General features: G+C 35.4%; 1 protein-coding gene across 1 annotated transcript in view; it reads left to right on the forward strand.

Moving 5' to 3' along the window:
• The window catches only part of LOC108718599 (fibrocystin-L), a 94,821-nt gene that overhangs the window by 34,978 nt on the left and 43,417 nt on the right, over window positions 1-16,426 (forward strand). The window contains exons 27-45 of the mRNA XM_041566613.1: window positions 279-401; window positions 855-960; window positions 1,154-1,261; window positions 2,084-2,245; window positions 2,901-3,022; window positions 3,498-3,630; window positions 4,709-4,901; window positions 5,091-5,233; window positions 6,010-6,114; window positions 7,016-7,204; window positions 7,470-7,640; window positions 8,062-8,279; window positions 8,967-9,942; window positions 10,422-10,667; window positions 12,941-13,090; window positions 13,915-14,089; window positions 14,607-14,763; window positions 15,114-15,270; window positions 16,075-16,154. Coding sequence (XP_041422547.1) covers window positions 279-401; window positions 855-960; window positions 1,154-1,261; window positions 2,084-2,245; window positions 2,901-3,022; window positions 3,498-3,630; window positions 4,709-4,901; window positions 5,091-5,233; window positions 6,010-6,114; window positions 7,016-7,204; window positions 7,470-7,640; window positions 8,062-8,279; window positions 8,967-9,942; window positions 10,422-10,667; window positions 12,941-13,090; window positions 13,915-14,089; window positions 14,607-14,763; window positions 15,114-15,270; window positions 16,075-16,154 — 3,714 coding nt within the window. The remainder of the gene's footprint in view (window positions 1-278; window positions 402-854; window positions 961-1,153; window positions 1,262-2,083; window positions 2,246-2,900; window positions 3,023-3,497; window positions 3,631-4,708; window positions 4,902-5,090; window positions 5,234-6,009; window positions 6,115-7,015; window positions 7,205-7,469; window positions 7,641-8,061; window positions 8,280-8,966; window positions 9,943-10,421; window positions 10,668-12,940; window positions 13,091-13,914; window positions 14,090-14,606; window positions 14,764-15,113; window positions 15,271-16,074; window positions 16,155-16,426) is intronic.

Consider the following 16,426-nt stretch of genomic DNA (forward strand, 5'->3'; position numbering starts at 1 on the left):
AGGAAATAATTTGTAAAAATCTGTATTATTTTATTAAAATGGAGTCTGTGGAAGATGGCTTTCCTGTAATTCGGAGCTCTCTGGATAACAGATTTCAGGATAATGGATGTCATACTTGTACCATGCAATGTACCCTCTTATTTACAGAGAAGAAGTAAATGAAGCAAAATGAAAAGTTGTTTGTTGAAATAAAACTCAATGGTTCTATGTACAGAATATAGGTTCTAATTAGGTTTTTTTTTTTATTGAAAGTTAATGATATAAATTCCTGTCCACAGATAAATGATTCCTTAGTGACTGGCATAAACGCTGCAGTTACTACAAGAAAATTAATCAGTGGAGGTCTGTTCCGTCAGCGCTTGTTGGGTGACTTCTTAAGGACCCCCAACAAGGAGCCACAGGTAACGAATTCTACTAACTCTGCATTTAACTTATAGCTTTATTTCCATAGTGCACTGATATGTATCATAGGCATAAGCCATGGGATTTTGATTTTTATTATTTATTGTAGCCTTTTCTCCTGCCAAAACAATACTAAGAACCAAAACAATGCATTTAAGTTGTAAAATTAAAATATAATGCAACGTGAAAGGTTGTGATTTTTAATATTGGGGGTCATTAACTAAGTGTGGGAAGCATACAAAGTGCCAAAAAAAGACACAATCCTCCATATTTATTATACTTTGCACCATATAATTCATGAAAATGCCACAGTTCCCCCAATGAATACAGCACTGTCTTTGTTCAGCAACTCTGTATTCATGAGGGGTGAGTGAGGGGGGTTGCCATGTAGGTTTCTCAGATCGCACTGGAGTACTGTTCTAACAAACGTCCTTTCCAAAACATCTTTCTAGGTTGAGGTTTATATAAATGGCATCCCATCAAAATGTTCTGGAAACTGTGGCTATACCTGGATGGGAGCTCAAACGCCAGTAATCAGTGGCTTAAATACCACTACATGTAAGTTTTTTTAATGTTAAAAAGCATACATTTTTTGCAGAGAAAACTACAGAACATTATATATAAAATAATATATACAGTACAAATGATATAAGAGCTTGTATTTATGTATTTAGTTATCATTTCATATTAATTGCACTTTCGTATTAGACAGTATTATAATAATTCTCAATTTCCGTCTATGAAAATGCAGCATCGCAGGTGTTGTTAATAAGTGGAGCTGGATTCTCTAATGGGACAAGCAATGACACAAGCTATGTGAAAATTGGGGATTCACCCTGTACAATTATTCGTATCTCCGGTAAGTCAATTCCATTGGTTGCTTGTACAGCATTGACATTTTTATGTGTCACCTAGGAGGGATTAGGAAGGAAAAGGTTAGTCTATCTATCTGTCTACCCTTGCCATCTACCCATGATCTACTACTCATTGGTTCTATCATTTATCCTTACAAGATTTCTCTCATAGTCTTATGGTCCCCATAGACGCAAAGATTTTGTCAGATTTTAGCGAAGTCCGACCAATCCTTCGAAATTATCGTGCGGTTAGTGGTATTCGAACGTTCGAACATCTTACGATTTTTCGGCCGACATCTGTCAGGAAATTGATCGGCCAGGTTAAAAAATCTTTGCCTGCCCCAGTGCAATCTATCTATGTTTGCAGGGCCAAGCAGGCAGCTCCCCTTTGTTTTCCTGGCAAATTGGTCTTTTTAGTTGATGGACAATTCGTACGATCGTTCCGAGATAATGGTGGTCTCACGATGACGATCGGATCTTAAAAATCTCAACATCTATGGCCAGCTTTACTCTAAAAGTATTTATTGCTAATATTGAGAAATGTAAAAGTAAAAACAATAAATGTAGACTGAAGTGCATTCTGAGCAATTTGACAATTTGTTTTGGTGTGTTTGTATAGCTTTATTTTAATGCATGGTACTTTCTTACAGAAATACCCCTTATCAGAATAATAGATCTTCAACATCAGCTAACATTTTTCTCTCAATACTAATATTAATCATTTCTTGCATGCACTGCTGTAAATGATTTTTAAATGAATTTATACTACACACCTATTCATGGAAACAAATGTATTTATTTATTTATTTAACTTTTTTCTCAACAAGCAACTGAAATCCAGTGCCTGATCCAACCAACCAGTGCCGGTACCTTCCCCATTAAGGTCTACATTGGTGGTTCTGGGTTTGCGTTATCCACTGGTGGGAACACAACATTTACTGTACAGTCCACCATCACCGCAGTGTCACCATCTTCAGGAAGCCTTGAAGGTAAGAATACAGATAACATAAAATCGAATTGCCCTCGAGGCTTAGGGGCAGATTTATCAAGAGTCGAAGTGAATTAGAGGGAGTTTTCGAAGTAAAAAAATTCGAAATTCAAAGTAATTTTTTGGATACTTCGACCATTGAATAGGATACTACGACTTTGAATTAAGTTCGAATTCGATTCAAAGTGAAATAGTTTGAATATTCGAATATTCGAATATTCTATAATCGAAGTACTGTCTCTTTAAAAAATCTTCGACTTCAATAGTTCGCCAAATTAAACCTGCCGAAGTGCTATGTTAGCCTATGGGGACCGTCTAATGCATTTTTCGATTTTTTTGTAGTCGAAGTAAAAACGTTCGATCGATCACTGAAATAGTTTGATCGAATGATTTTACTTTGATAGTTCGATGGCCAAATTCTGTGAAAATACTTCGACTTCGATAATCGAATTCGAAGTATTTTAATTCGATGGTCAAATTTCGAAGTATTTTACACTTCGAAATTCGACCCTTGATAAATCCGCCCCTTAATATTCACAAGTAATTTTTCCTAAATTGCCAAATTAGATAAATCATCTCTCTAAAAAATGTTCAAGCTTGAGTGGAAAGAGTGGACTCTACAGATTTCTCAAGTGAAAAGGTTTGTTTTCTTTTAGGGGGGACACTTGTAACATTGATTGGAAACGGATTTAGTGAAGGATCAAATGTCCAGTTTGGAAGCACCGAGTGTGATGTTCTTTTTGTAAATTTAACAACAATCCAGTGTCGGACTAAAGCGGTAAATACATGTCTAATGTTCTGAGTGTTAATTAATTAAATTGGTATGAATAATAAGATATATCTGTTTTTTCTTATGGCGACTTTTTTATCCAAATGCATTAAAAACAAAGGGTCCGTCCAGTCAACAATTTGGCATTTATTTATTGGGTCTACAAAGGCCCTGCATTATGATTTCATCTTTAGCCCAGGGACCTATTGAGATAAGCCTAAATTGGCTCACTACGTTATCAGAGCTTTTAGCCATTAACAGCCATTAACAGCAAGGTAAGGGTCAAATCACTGAAAATCACTGAAAAAGGGAACAAAGCCATGATCATTTTAATGTTCTTTTATGGTAATTAAAAAAAAATTGTGCTGATAGTATGGCTGTTGCATTGTTAAGAAATGGCACAAAAATGTTTTGTGCACAAAATTTTGCCTAAAAAGTTTTTTTGGGCCATAAAGAGTCTAACATATAATTTACCCCTTTACAGCAAGCAGAAGGATCTGTGGATGTAGTTGTTTTTACAAATGGAAATAACAAAACATTTCCAAGCTCATTCAGCTACAACGCCTCCTTCACACCGAAGATAACGGCAGTCAGCTCCAACACCAGCAGCATTTTGGGTAAGACATAAAGAACAATTTTGTCATGATAAGGTAGCCTTTATTATAATCACATATATACTATATCTACTATATACCTGTATACCACTTTAAAACTACATCTCTTTTTTAAATAATATTCTATGATATTCTAGGTCAGTATGACATGAGTGGAAAGTCCCCAGACTTTCATCAGGCTTATCATGATTAGCAAACATCCCCTAGTTAATCATACCTCAATCAAGGACTAAACCCTTGAGACAGAACTAGGTGAACGGTCATGTCATATTTGTTATTTCTATACCTAAATAGTCTTTTCTAATTGGTTATGGTGGGAAACCACCCTAACCCACCTTAAAGCATAATTTTGCTTGTATCTCCTGCAGTCGATTTGTCCATTTTTATACCTGGCGTTGACCCCGACAGTCAATACAATATTTGCAACTCTGTGTAAAACTATGACTTAGAAAATTGCTGTTGTGAAATCTAACATTTGCTATAGCATTAAATTAATATTTTGAGAAATAATTTCTAAAGGCAGTGCTGTAGCCCTAAACATGAGAATCAATGACAGGCATCCTATGATTTGCAAGTCACCAACAATTGAAGGACCATAGGTTGGTCATCTCTGTTTATTCTTGAAGCTCCAGATGATTCTGTAACATATTCAAGGTCCATTGCAACTTACACGAGTATGTACTAATGACTTCCCAAATGTTGATATGAGGATTTCCATCTTATCCACTAAGCCACTCATATTAGTCTTGGTGGAACATTTTTCCAGGATTCAAGCCTCTCTATGTCGAGTCGAGTAGTTCTGTATTTTAGTTCTGTCGTTAATTCCTTTGGTTTACTGGTTTATAAAATTTCTTTATGTTCTCCAGAAATTTTTTTTTTATTTATTATCAGTGGGAAATTTTATCACATTAAAATTTTAATTTTAATTGTCTCTCAGATGTTCATCGGAACTGAAGGCAAACATGAACTGAGTTTTTTTTTTAAATACAGTATATCATAATATTAATATAGTAACTGTAATTATGTACATTTTCCATTGTTTTTCTTTGTTAAATTAGTGCTGCTTCATTTTTTTCGGTAGGTGGTGCAGTTCTGACCATCTCTGGAAACAGTTTTGGTAGCCAGTCACCCAACAGCGCAGTTCTTATTGGAAAAGCAATATGCCAAATACTTCAGTGGAACCCATCAACTATTACATGCACACTGCCCTCTAACCCTCCGGGGAAGTACAGTGTTTTGGTGCTTGTGGATAATTTGGGATTTGCATCAGACAGGTAATCATGCAGTAATATATATCAATATCTTTATCTATCTATCTATCTATCTATCTATCTATCTATCTATCTATCTATCTATCTATCTATCTATCTATCTATCTATAGTAAATAAGTCATTCTGAACATTATGTTGTTAACACTGTATTAAAGGTTTTCATGTTTGCCATTGTTGAAATTCATTTTTAGTTCACCGGACCAATCCTCTATTACTTATGTCCTAGAAGTTAATGGTATCCATCCAAAGTTTGGCTCTTTCTATGGAGGAACTCAGATTACGGTGACAGGTTCTGGATTTAGCAGTAATCAGACAAACAATGTTGTGCAAATAGGTATGTGTACATGTTTCATCTGTAAACATGTGAAATCTGTGGGTTCCCATACCCTGTATTTAGTAACAAGGCAACATTTCTATTAATTACTATTCAAGATCTTGTTTCTTCTGTAATTTGAGAAAATCACTGTGATCTCATTTTTTTTTACTTATTGTCTTCCAAGATTCAATTTTCCCGATTTACTAAAAAGCTTTACAATTTTTATGAAAAATTCAGTAGCTGGAGACGTTCTATTTAAGTAAATGGGAGCCATGGTGGCCTTCCTGGATCACCATGTATATCCTACAAGAGTTTTCTGGTACTATACAAACTATCACTATTTTAAACCTCACCTTCTTACTCGTATGGACTTATGGAGTTATTCAAACCATGAACTTAATTGTAATCAAGTTATCAATCCATCTCTATCTTTCCTCTGTTTAAGTTTTCGAGTTCTGGCAAAGACATGCTCTTAAAAATGTCCATATAATGTAAACTGCTCACACTACACAGTACCATGCTAATATTTCTAGTTCTCCGTTATTTTAGATTTTCTTTTATGGGTCAGCAAAATATTATGGTGCACATTTTTAAGTTAACATTTAAAAGCTATAGAAGCTATAAAGTTCCTTCCATTCTCTGAATTCAGTAAGATATTGGTTATACCAAATTACAAACATTCCATTTTTTCATATACAATTGTTCAATGAAAATTAGCTTTAAGGAGAAATGTTTTCAGGATGATCACATTTTATATACATTCATTTTATATTACAATGATTTGTCGAATACAGGAGCTGTTCCATGCAAAATCACCTCCAGTTCAGAAAATGAATTATTTTGTACTATTCAAAGTCCAGGCAAAGTATTTACTGTGACAAACAATGGAAAAGATCCAGGTGAGTGGAATAGAAATCTTCAGTTCCATTGCAATTGATCCTGTATCTTAGTGTATTTCGTTTTGTTCCACATACAAGGGCTGCTTAACATTTATAAATGTATAAAGTAAATTAAAAATCTTGAAATAAGGTTATATTGAGAATCCTTGCTGGTAGTGTAGACTAATTCCATTAAAGGGAGAGTAGTACATAAGGTCACTGAGTTGGAAGATGTCTAGGACAGATACAATAATACAAAAGTTCCCAGACTTCCTAGGTTCAAGACTCATTTGTGACTCAACATTTGGTTCAGACCACCCCTATGTTTAAAACTAAAATGCTACTCAGAACAGGAACACCATACACTGACTAGAAGGGGCAAATCAAGAGTTTGCTAAAGATTTGTAACAAAACAAATCCATAGTAGGCATAATATATGTTTTGACCCAAATCAATTAAAAAAACACCGTTTTATTCACAAATTGTATTTTCTCTAAAACTCTAAAAATGTGGGATTTAGCAAGTGTAAAGACCACAAAAAACTCTAATAGAAAATTGTGCCAAGTGAAAGCAGTTGAGGTCCCATAGAAGTCAATGGGAGCTGCACAAGTTTTAGAGGTTTTCATATTTTATTTGCTAGTAATTGTCAAAAAAATTTATTTTTAGAGGGGTGAGAGATCTACACAATGGTGAATCGACTGCATTCAGTGCCAGTGGCATTTGAACTGAAATGTTATATAAGAACTATACTACTATACCATATACCTTCAATTGGCGATAACATAATTTTAAACTTTTTTTTAACTTATTAATACTGTTTTATCCAAGTGGTTATTTTGGGTGTAACAAGGCTTGAGCTTATTTCAAGTGTATTATTGAACTGTTTTGATGATTACATTACACTAACATGACTTCCTTTCAGTGTACGGAAGTGGATATGCTTGGCTGCCAGCAAGGTTGGATATTTCTATTGGGGATACGGTGGTATGGACATGGAAACCACAGCTCTTCATCACAGGAGTTGGATACAGGGTATTCTCTGTCTCAGACCCTGCAAATGTAATTTACGATGGCAAAACCTTTATCAGTGGAACCACCAAATCACCATCTGGTATGGCTTTGTACTTACCAATATTTGTCTTTTTGCCCTAAATGTACATTTATCTAAAAATATTGTTTTTAATCTGGCTACTCCTAAAAACAAAGTATATTTTTTTATTAATATGATTATGCAGAGCATTTTCAGTTATGAAGAACACATCAAAAATTTAATTTGTAAATATTAAGGTGAAGTATCTCTTTAACTTTGAAGTACCGCTTTAATTCTGACTTGTTCTTTCTGGTGACAACATTATATTTTCTTCTGTTGAGTATAGGTGTCTTCTCCTACCAGTTCACATCTCCAGGAACCTATTATTACAGCAGTGGTTATGTCAATGATGCTGGAACCATTTTCCTACAAGGAGTTGTTTATGTATCTCCAGCTCGAGAACAAAGCAGAGCCTTATATGTGTCTGTTGGAGGGATAGAAGCCCAGTACAACCCAAGTAATGTGTCCTATATAATAATGCAACTTAATATGGGGGAATATTTATTAAAATTCTTCTTTTAATGGCATCTCGACAGGTTTTAGGCAGTGAGATTTCAATCTGCAACTTTTTAATACTTCAATTTGTGAGACAGTTATTTTTTTTACATGACTTAAAAAATATTAAATATTGGTTCATGTTTGCAAAAAAACAAACTTGAATTTAATTAATTGGCCTATTAATCTTTTGTTAAAAGATGATTTCAGAATCCAAGTCAATTGAAACAGACAGGGCCAAGTGTAATCACACCAAGGTATACTACATGGTAGAGCGTGGGACAAGGAATAAGAAAAGCGGATTAGTTATACACTATTGTTTCTTAGATTCTTTCTCCCAGAATCTACTAAATATAAATCATTTTTCTATACTTATACTTTAGCTCCAGCGCTAAATCTATCAAGAGCAGTGGCTAGTTGCATAGCACCTGAGCCTGCGTGTGCTCAACTTTCAAATATCCCTTCCAATAATTCTATCTCATTTGGGTTTTCAAGCTGCTTCTCACCTTCTATAACCAGTATTAGCCCTTCCTTTGGAACAATAAATGACTCAATAACCATCAATGGAACTGGATTCGGTGATACTGAGTGTGCCAATCAGGTATGTAACATGTATATGTATATAGATGTCTAGATATGATGAACACCAAAGAATTCCATTAGCATTATTAATAAATTGATAAACTAGAAACAATCACCAGCACTTTGTCTAACCCACACAGTAGTATTGTCCATATGCTAAAAATGATAAAATTTCATTTGTTGAACACAAAAAGAAGTGAATAATTGCCAACACACAGGCGATAGAACCCAAATTTTGTCAAAATATGTAAGCTCAAGTCCTTCCCTGGCTATTAATATTCTAATCTGTAGTTCAATAAATAATCATTAGCCCCAGCAAACAGTGTGAATGAGTAGTAAGACCATATTGCACTTAGTCTTAACTAATGAACTCTAGTGAGAAAGACAGGGAGCTTTTGCTGTATTTTGGCCTAAGCAACTAACTTGCCAACATTTATGCGTATTACATAAACAAAATTACTGCAAAATTAACATTTCTCCAATTGAATGTTGCCTATTTGGAGACATAAGGAGCTGTGACTAGCAGAACAGAAGACAAGACTGAATAGGAGTGTAGACAAGGACTGTGATTTTAGAGAACAAGCAGATTTGTGGGAGAGGGTGATAGATAGAAAGCCAGGTCTAAAAAAGTCTATTTATACTAATCGATTATAGCAATATGATGAGGTCTTCCGATTTTATAATTCATACTTTAATTCATTTTTAGGTAACAATTGGAAAATATCCTTGCACTGTTTCCTATGCAGACCAGAACACTGTGATCTGCAATGTAGACCCTCAGAACTCCATGCAGGTTGGGATTGCAGAGCTGGTTTCCCTCACAGTGAATAACTATGGAAATGCCATCAACACCATAGCCAAGGAAATGGATCGACGCTTTGCTCTTCTGCCTCACATTGATTCTGTTACGCCCAATAACGGATCCACCGCTGGATTCACAAGACTAACCATACATGGATCAGGATTTTCTAATATAAATGGCAGCACTGTCATTTCTGGTGTGAGCTGTACTATCATTTCAGTGAACTACACAGACATCATATGTGATACACTCCCTGGTACACTACAGAATATCAAAGTGAATGTTCTAATAAATGGAATTGTCAGTCAGTGCAAAGGAACCTGCAGTTTTTCATATATCAATAGTGCTTCTTTAAGCAGCATCTCCCCTACTTTTATCTACAACTCTACTACATTGTACATAACTGGTTCTGAATTGGGCACCAGCAATAACGATGTTTTGGTTTATGTGGGCAACTGGCTTGCACAGGTAATTAGTTCCAATGACACACAACTAGTATGTACTATTGACTCTATTCCTGCAGGCACTTACACTGTGAAAGTAATTGTTTTAAGCAAAGGGTTGGCAACGGGGCAGTTGACTGTAACTAGCCCGGCACAGGCAACTCTTCTAACTCCATCTGGAAGCACTGAAGGTGGCACTCTCCTATCAATTATAGGAAATGGATTTGACCCTCTCAATAGCACTGTGCTGGTTGGTGCAGCTTTGTGTCAAATTGTGTCAGTGACCCCAAGCAGCATTCAGTGCCTTACACCTCCATCTATGGCTGCAGTGAATGCTACAGTGTCCATACGTGTGCGTTCCATCACTTACCCACCTCTGAGCTTCTCATATTCACAGAGTGACACGCCTATTGTGTCTTCAGTTGTTCCAAACACAGGTATGTTCTATATTTATTTAATAATATACGCATAATGTGTAAATTAAAGTGAAGAATAAGAGGTAAAAAAATTAAAATGAAGTGGATTTTCCTGCTACTGTCCAGTGCTGTTGTGGCAAATATGGGTGGTAATTGGTCATCCCCTAGAATGCACCCTAATTTAACTTCAAATTCCATATGTTTTCAGCTTCCAGTTTTGATTTCTACCTGACAGATAGGGGTTACTGACTCAAAACACAAAAACAAAATGTTTTTGATACTCTCTGTGACTTTCCAGTTTTTTGTTCAAATCACTATTTGGTTGCTAGGCAAAATTGGATTGTAGTAAACTGAAGAGCTGTTGGAATAGAATATCACTATCTAGATTATACTAAAAGTTCATTTTATGATGAAGTACCTCTTAAATAGGTAAATGAAAGGTGAGGACAATATTAGTTTATGAGGTATAGTCCATGGTGAATGTGTGTTTTTCTTTCTAGGTGTACCAGGAACATTAATTACAATCTCTGGATCAGGATTTGGTTCAGATGCCTCAATGACTTCAGTGAATATTGGCAACACAACATGCACTATAACAACAATATCTGATAACCAACTAGAGTGCAGCACAGGCAACAATTCTGGAGGAACTTTCCCCATTAAACTGAGAACTGAGAAGGGATTTGCCAAGTCCAATGTGCAGTTCAAATACCAACTGACTTTAACAAATGTCTCTCCAAATGTGGGTAAGTCACAAGGAAACTTTAAAATAATGCAGACAATAATGTAGATTTTACTATCCACATAAAATAAGTCAAGGGCCAACAAACCATTCATTGTGTTTAGCCATAACAAAATAAGTTCTCCCAGTAACTTTAAGTAAAGTCCTTCTTCAGCCATGGAGGGTGGCAAAGATAATGGAGAAATAATAGGAGAAAGTATGACTTTAAGCAGACCCAAAAGAGCCCAGACTCCAGAAATGTATATGTGTGTATATATATATATATATATATATATATATATATATATATATATATATATATATATATATATATATATATATATATATATATATATATATATATATATATATATATATATATATATATATATATATATATATATATATATATATATGTATATATAATAAAAGCCATGAATGTCCTGTAAATTCTAGCCTTATAAACTGTGAGTTCTGATGTCATCAGTTATAAATGGTGAGTTCTGATGTCATTTCGGTCACATGACTCACTGAAACTTATGTATTATAATAAAGAAAGTACCCCCAGGCCTTTGGCCTCGTATTTTTATATGGTCATGAAACTCCTCGGTAACTTATAATATCCTTATATTTTACAAGAGGGGGTACTTTATTCACTATATATACTGAACAGAAGGAATCTCACACTCACAGGTCTTACGAAAAGAATAGTGGTGTTTATTGGTCAAAAGTAATCTTTCGGCTAGCAATCTAGCCTTTCTCAAAGTCAGCATTTACCCTTTTGGCCTTTTTTGCACCCAGGCAACGTATACAGTTATACGTGCTGTGCTGGCATACAGCTACTTATATATGAGACCTGAGAGTGCGGATCTCTTCTGTTGGACTATATATATATATATATATATATATATATATATATATATATATATATATATATATATATATATATATATATATATATATATATATATAGATAGATAGATATATATATATATATAGATATATAATGCCTTACTCAAACCAAAAGGGCCACTCTAAGCTCACCTTCCCATTGCATATGCTGTTCCTTTTACTCCTTGTCGGGTGCTCAGTCTGCAGCATCCCCACTTCTCAAATCCGCATCAAAAGCCAAAAAGATGGACAGCACTAAGGTCAAACAGAAAGAAAGCAGGCCTATGAATCCCAAAATGCGTAAGGCATAAGATCCTGTTTGACCACAGTGACGTCCATCTTTTTGGCTTTTGATGCGTATATATATATATATATATATATATATATATATATATATATATATATATACACACACTTTTCTGCAGTTATTGTAAATATAAGAACAGATGATGGCTCTCAAGCTGGTTCTATTTCAAAATAGCAAGACCTTAGTAATTCAATCTTGCAAATTTGATTTCCCAATTTTGGCCCAAAGACATATGAGACATGGCATTTTGGCAATATTGGCTCTAAAATCATATCTCTCAGACAATGGCTCTGAGTTGGGGATACTTTGGTAAGTAATGCAACTGTGGGGCCCATTTACTTAGTTCGAGTGAAGGAATAGAGGAAAAAAAGTTCGAATTTTGAATGGTCGAATATGGCTACTTCGACCTTCGACTTTGAATCGAATGATTCAAACTAAAAATCGTCTGACTATTCGATCATCCGATAGTCGAAGTACTGTCTCTTTAAAAAATTCTTCGACCCCCTAGTTCGCCATCTAAAACCTACCGAGGCCAATGTTAGCCTATGGGGAAGGTCCCCATAGGCTTCCTAACAATTTCCTGATCTAAGGAATATCTTTCGATTGATGGATTAAAATCCTTCTAATCGTTCGATCGAATGATTATTCCTTCGATCGTAGGATAGCGGTAAATCCTTTGACTTCGATATTCGAAGTCAAAAGATTTTACTTCGACGGTCGAATATTGAGGGTTAATTAACCCTCGATATTCGACCCTAGGTAAATGTGCCCCTAATTAGTGGGCTGTAAAACTGGAAAGAGAAGAATGATTTTACTGCAGAATGTGTATTGAAATATATAGTATGAAAGTGTATGCATTGATACCATCTCTATATTACTACAATAATCGACATCATTCATTGGGAATATGTGCATAAGGCTTGGGTAATACCACTCCTACAAAGAAAAGCTTGCACACAAGACTGGGGATTTCGATTTTGGATCTTTCTTCAAATGTCTTAGTGCAACTATTGAGAAAGCTCATTTTTATTATATGGATCTCTTGATGAACCCATTGCTGCTACAACATATTAACTATCTGCACAAATGTTTGTTTATAGGAAGCTTTGCTGGTGGATTGATAATCACCCTCAATGGATCTGGGTTTGACCTGCTGAATTCCAGGGTCTTTGTGTGCAGCTCAGAATGCCGAGTAGACAGAAGCCAATCAAATCCAAATTCCCTGTTTTGTGCAGCTCCTCCGCAGAATGGTAAACTTTTATTAAAACCATATGAACTGTAGCTCCTCTACACAATGATGGGACAAAATAAATATCATATTGATTGGTACTATCATGTTTTATTTATGTGCTTTAAGTTATAAGGTAGATTTAACATATCCATAAAGTATATACATATAAAACACTTACTTTAGTTTCTTGCTTAAAAGGATGTGGACCTACCATGGCAGTAGCCTAGTTCTCTGTGAACACAGCAGCTTGGTCTCTCTTGTCTGCAATCTTCTGCTACTGACTCCTGCAGGTCACACTGCAACCATAAAGCTATGGTCAGATTGACCCTTTTGAATGGAATTGCCATCAGGTGTAAAAATACAGTGGTCATAACCACCCCTCCGCCTGTCAGCACTTCCCATAGAAATTTATTGGAAATGTGCTGTCATTGTTGTCTGGATCTTTTGCAGCAATGTAATTTTCAAGGATTTCAGCAGAGACTATCTCAGCATGTTATTTATTAAAATGGATAATTTATGGATTGAGTATAAAAATTTAAAAATGAAAAGTATCTTTAATTGACATACGTTTATGAATTGTGTAAAAATATGAAAAGTATCTTTAATTGACAAACGTTTATGGATTGAGTAAAAGAATGAAAAGTATCTTTAATTGACATAAAAATATTATTCAACAGAATAGTAAGCCTACTGAATGCCTGTAGAGCTATTGCTATCAGCTTAATATGCATCAAGAAGAACCGCTGGTTCATCAGTAAATATAGTACTGTTCATATTCTATAGAATAAAATAAATCTGGTTATAAAATGGGTAGTAACTGATTCTCATCCTCTGTTTTGGTAGCTTCTGGCTCTACACTGACCTGTGACGTCCTTGTTGCAAATGGAAATGACAATGTCCAACTGAACAGCTCATTCACCTACAATTCTGCCCTGACTCCTGTAATAAGTGATGTGACCCCTAAGAGAGGTGGCACAGCTGGTGGGACAAGTCTTACCATCACCGGCTCCGAGTTCAGGTATTCAGACTATTGGTGACACTTTTTGTTGTCTGTTTATACACCTACTGCAACTGATATACACACTCTTCATGACCTAGATTTTTTATTGATTGTTACTTCAGTCAGTTTATGTTTTACTTCCACCTATTTTGATTTTGCACAGTCTCTTGATAAAAGTTTAACCAGAAGCTAAAATATACTGTACAGTTCCACCATTTTCTAAACAAAGCTATTGTTCTGCCATATAGACTTACGGCTGACTGTATCCATACAAATAAAATAATCAAACATAAATATACATCTCATGTAATATATATTCCAGGGTGGAAGGTAAAAGGATACTTGGGGCATTTTGCCCAAATCTAAACTTTCTTAGAATTTAGTGCCTTTTTTAAAAAGACCAAATCCCCAAGAGCATAAAATTGCATGTGTTTTTATTTATCAAACAGTGTGTGGGGGGTGAAGAGATTTACTATTATAATAATATTAGGCTGTTAATGTTATAATGTGGTTTTTTTTTTTCATTTATTTTCAGCACAAACATTTCCCAGATCACAGTTACCGTGGCACAAGCAAACTGTCAAGTGCAATATGCCAATAACACACATATTATATGTGTAACTGGAGCTCAGTCTCCATCACAACAAACTAAGGTGCAAGTGAAGTTTGAAGGAAAAGGACTTGCCAAGATGGTAAGAGTACCTATTACAGTATATAATTTCAGAGAATATTGGTTTCAGTTATATATTAAAAAAACAAATGAAACTGCTAATATTGAATTAGATTGCATAGTCATTAGATCTCATGAGTTAGACTCTTTAAATGTAGAACAAGAGTTTTTCAGCTCCAGCAATCTAAAGCCAAAGGATACAATTTCAAGTAATACAAGGATACATGTTCTGTAAAATATTTTATAATGATAACTATTGTCCAGTAATATTTCAGACTTACATCAAGTCTACTTGACTAATGGCTAATTACTGGTTTGAACTTCAGCATTCTATTCTGTATTTATTTTGGCACATGGACATATATTTTTCAGAACAATTCTGATTTCTTCTACGTTGACGTTTGGTCTTCAAGATACACTTGGGGAGGAGACACACCTCCTGATGAAGGATCAATGGCAGTTATCACAAAAGGACAAACCATCCTGTTGGACCAAAGCACCCCGGTGCTCAAGATGCTTCTGATTCAAGGTAAGTAGAATGTACTTGAGCACAACTTGACTTGCATAAACTCCATCGGGCCCTCTATAAAACCCACCCCATAACTCACTCAACACAACATATTTGGTGGAAAAGGCTGCAGCTTGGTTTATTATTAACAGTTATACAGTAATATTAAAAGCATTGTATGAATATTCATAACACACTGTACACAAATATTTTCCAGCATTGACTATAACATAAATATCCATAAGCCGCTGAAGGCTCCACATAGCAACATAATATATTTAACATATTTTAACACCATTACACCTTGTGCACACTCAATAACAAGCCTTAGACTAAGCCTCCTCATCTTACTATCCATGCCATCCAATAACAAGCCTGAGACTAAGCCTTCTCATCTTACCACCCATGCCACCTGCCGACTTGTACTCCTTGCCCAAACCTAGCCCCAGGCCTATCCCTCACACACCACATAGGCCTCAACATTGGTACCCCCCTTTCTGGTGGCCCCCTTGGGCAGCCCCACACCACCACCTGCTGCAACAACTAATTCCCAACCATGAAGGGTTGGAGAGTGGAAAGCTGACTGCTCCCACGTGTTCCAATTAAAATGGATGCCCTTCTTCTCCAGCTTAGTCATTTAAAACCTTCTAAACCCCTCCCACAATCCTTATCTTTCTTAACTACTCCCTATCTGGCATTCCCCTTCCCTCTCTACTTTTCAGGCTCTTTCCCTGGGGGCTCTAGAAGAAGTTGTTGGCCCACATCTCTTTAGTTTGTAGACTTGTTAGAGATTATATAAGCAGACTTCTGTGTATGTGTATACAGGTGGAAGTTTGATCTTCGATGAAGCTGATATTGAGCTACAGGCAGAGAATATTCTGATTACAGATGGTGGTCTTCTTCAGGTAGAAACAACTGGGGTCTGCTATATGTTATATTGTATGTCAAAAACTTAATAAATGGCATTATCTTCTCAAAATAAAATGGAACTACAGTATGTGAAAAGAAATATGTGACTATTTTTTTTCCTTTTTTTTTACTCCTGTTTTTTTCCGATATAAGATGAATGTGCAAACTGTTGCTTCCTTTTGTGTGCATTTGCCTCCCTTCCCTTAATTTTGTATTTAGGATGCTCTTATGGATGGGTGAATTTGACCCGTTTTGTTTCGCCAAAAAT

The sequence above is a fragment of the Xenopus laevis genome, chromosome 6L (genome assembly GCF_017654675.1).
Source record: "Xenopus laevis strain J_2021 chromosome 6L, Xenopus_laevis_v10.1, whole genome shotgun sequence".
Taxonomy (NCBI): domain Eukaryota; kingdom Metazoa; phylum Chordata; class Amphibia; order Anura; family Pipidae; genus Xenopus; species Xenopus laevis.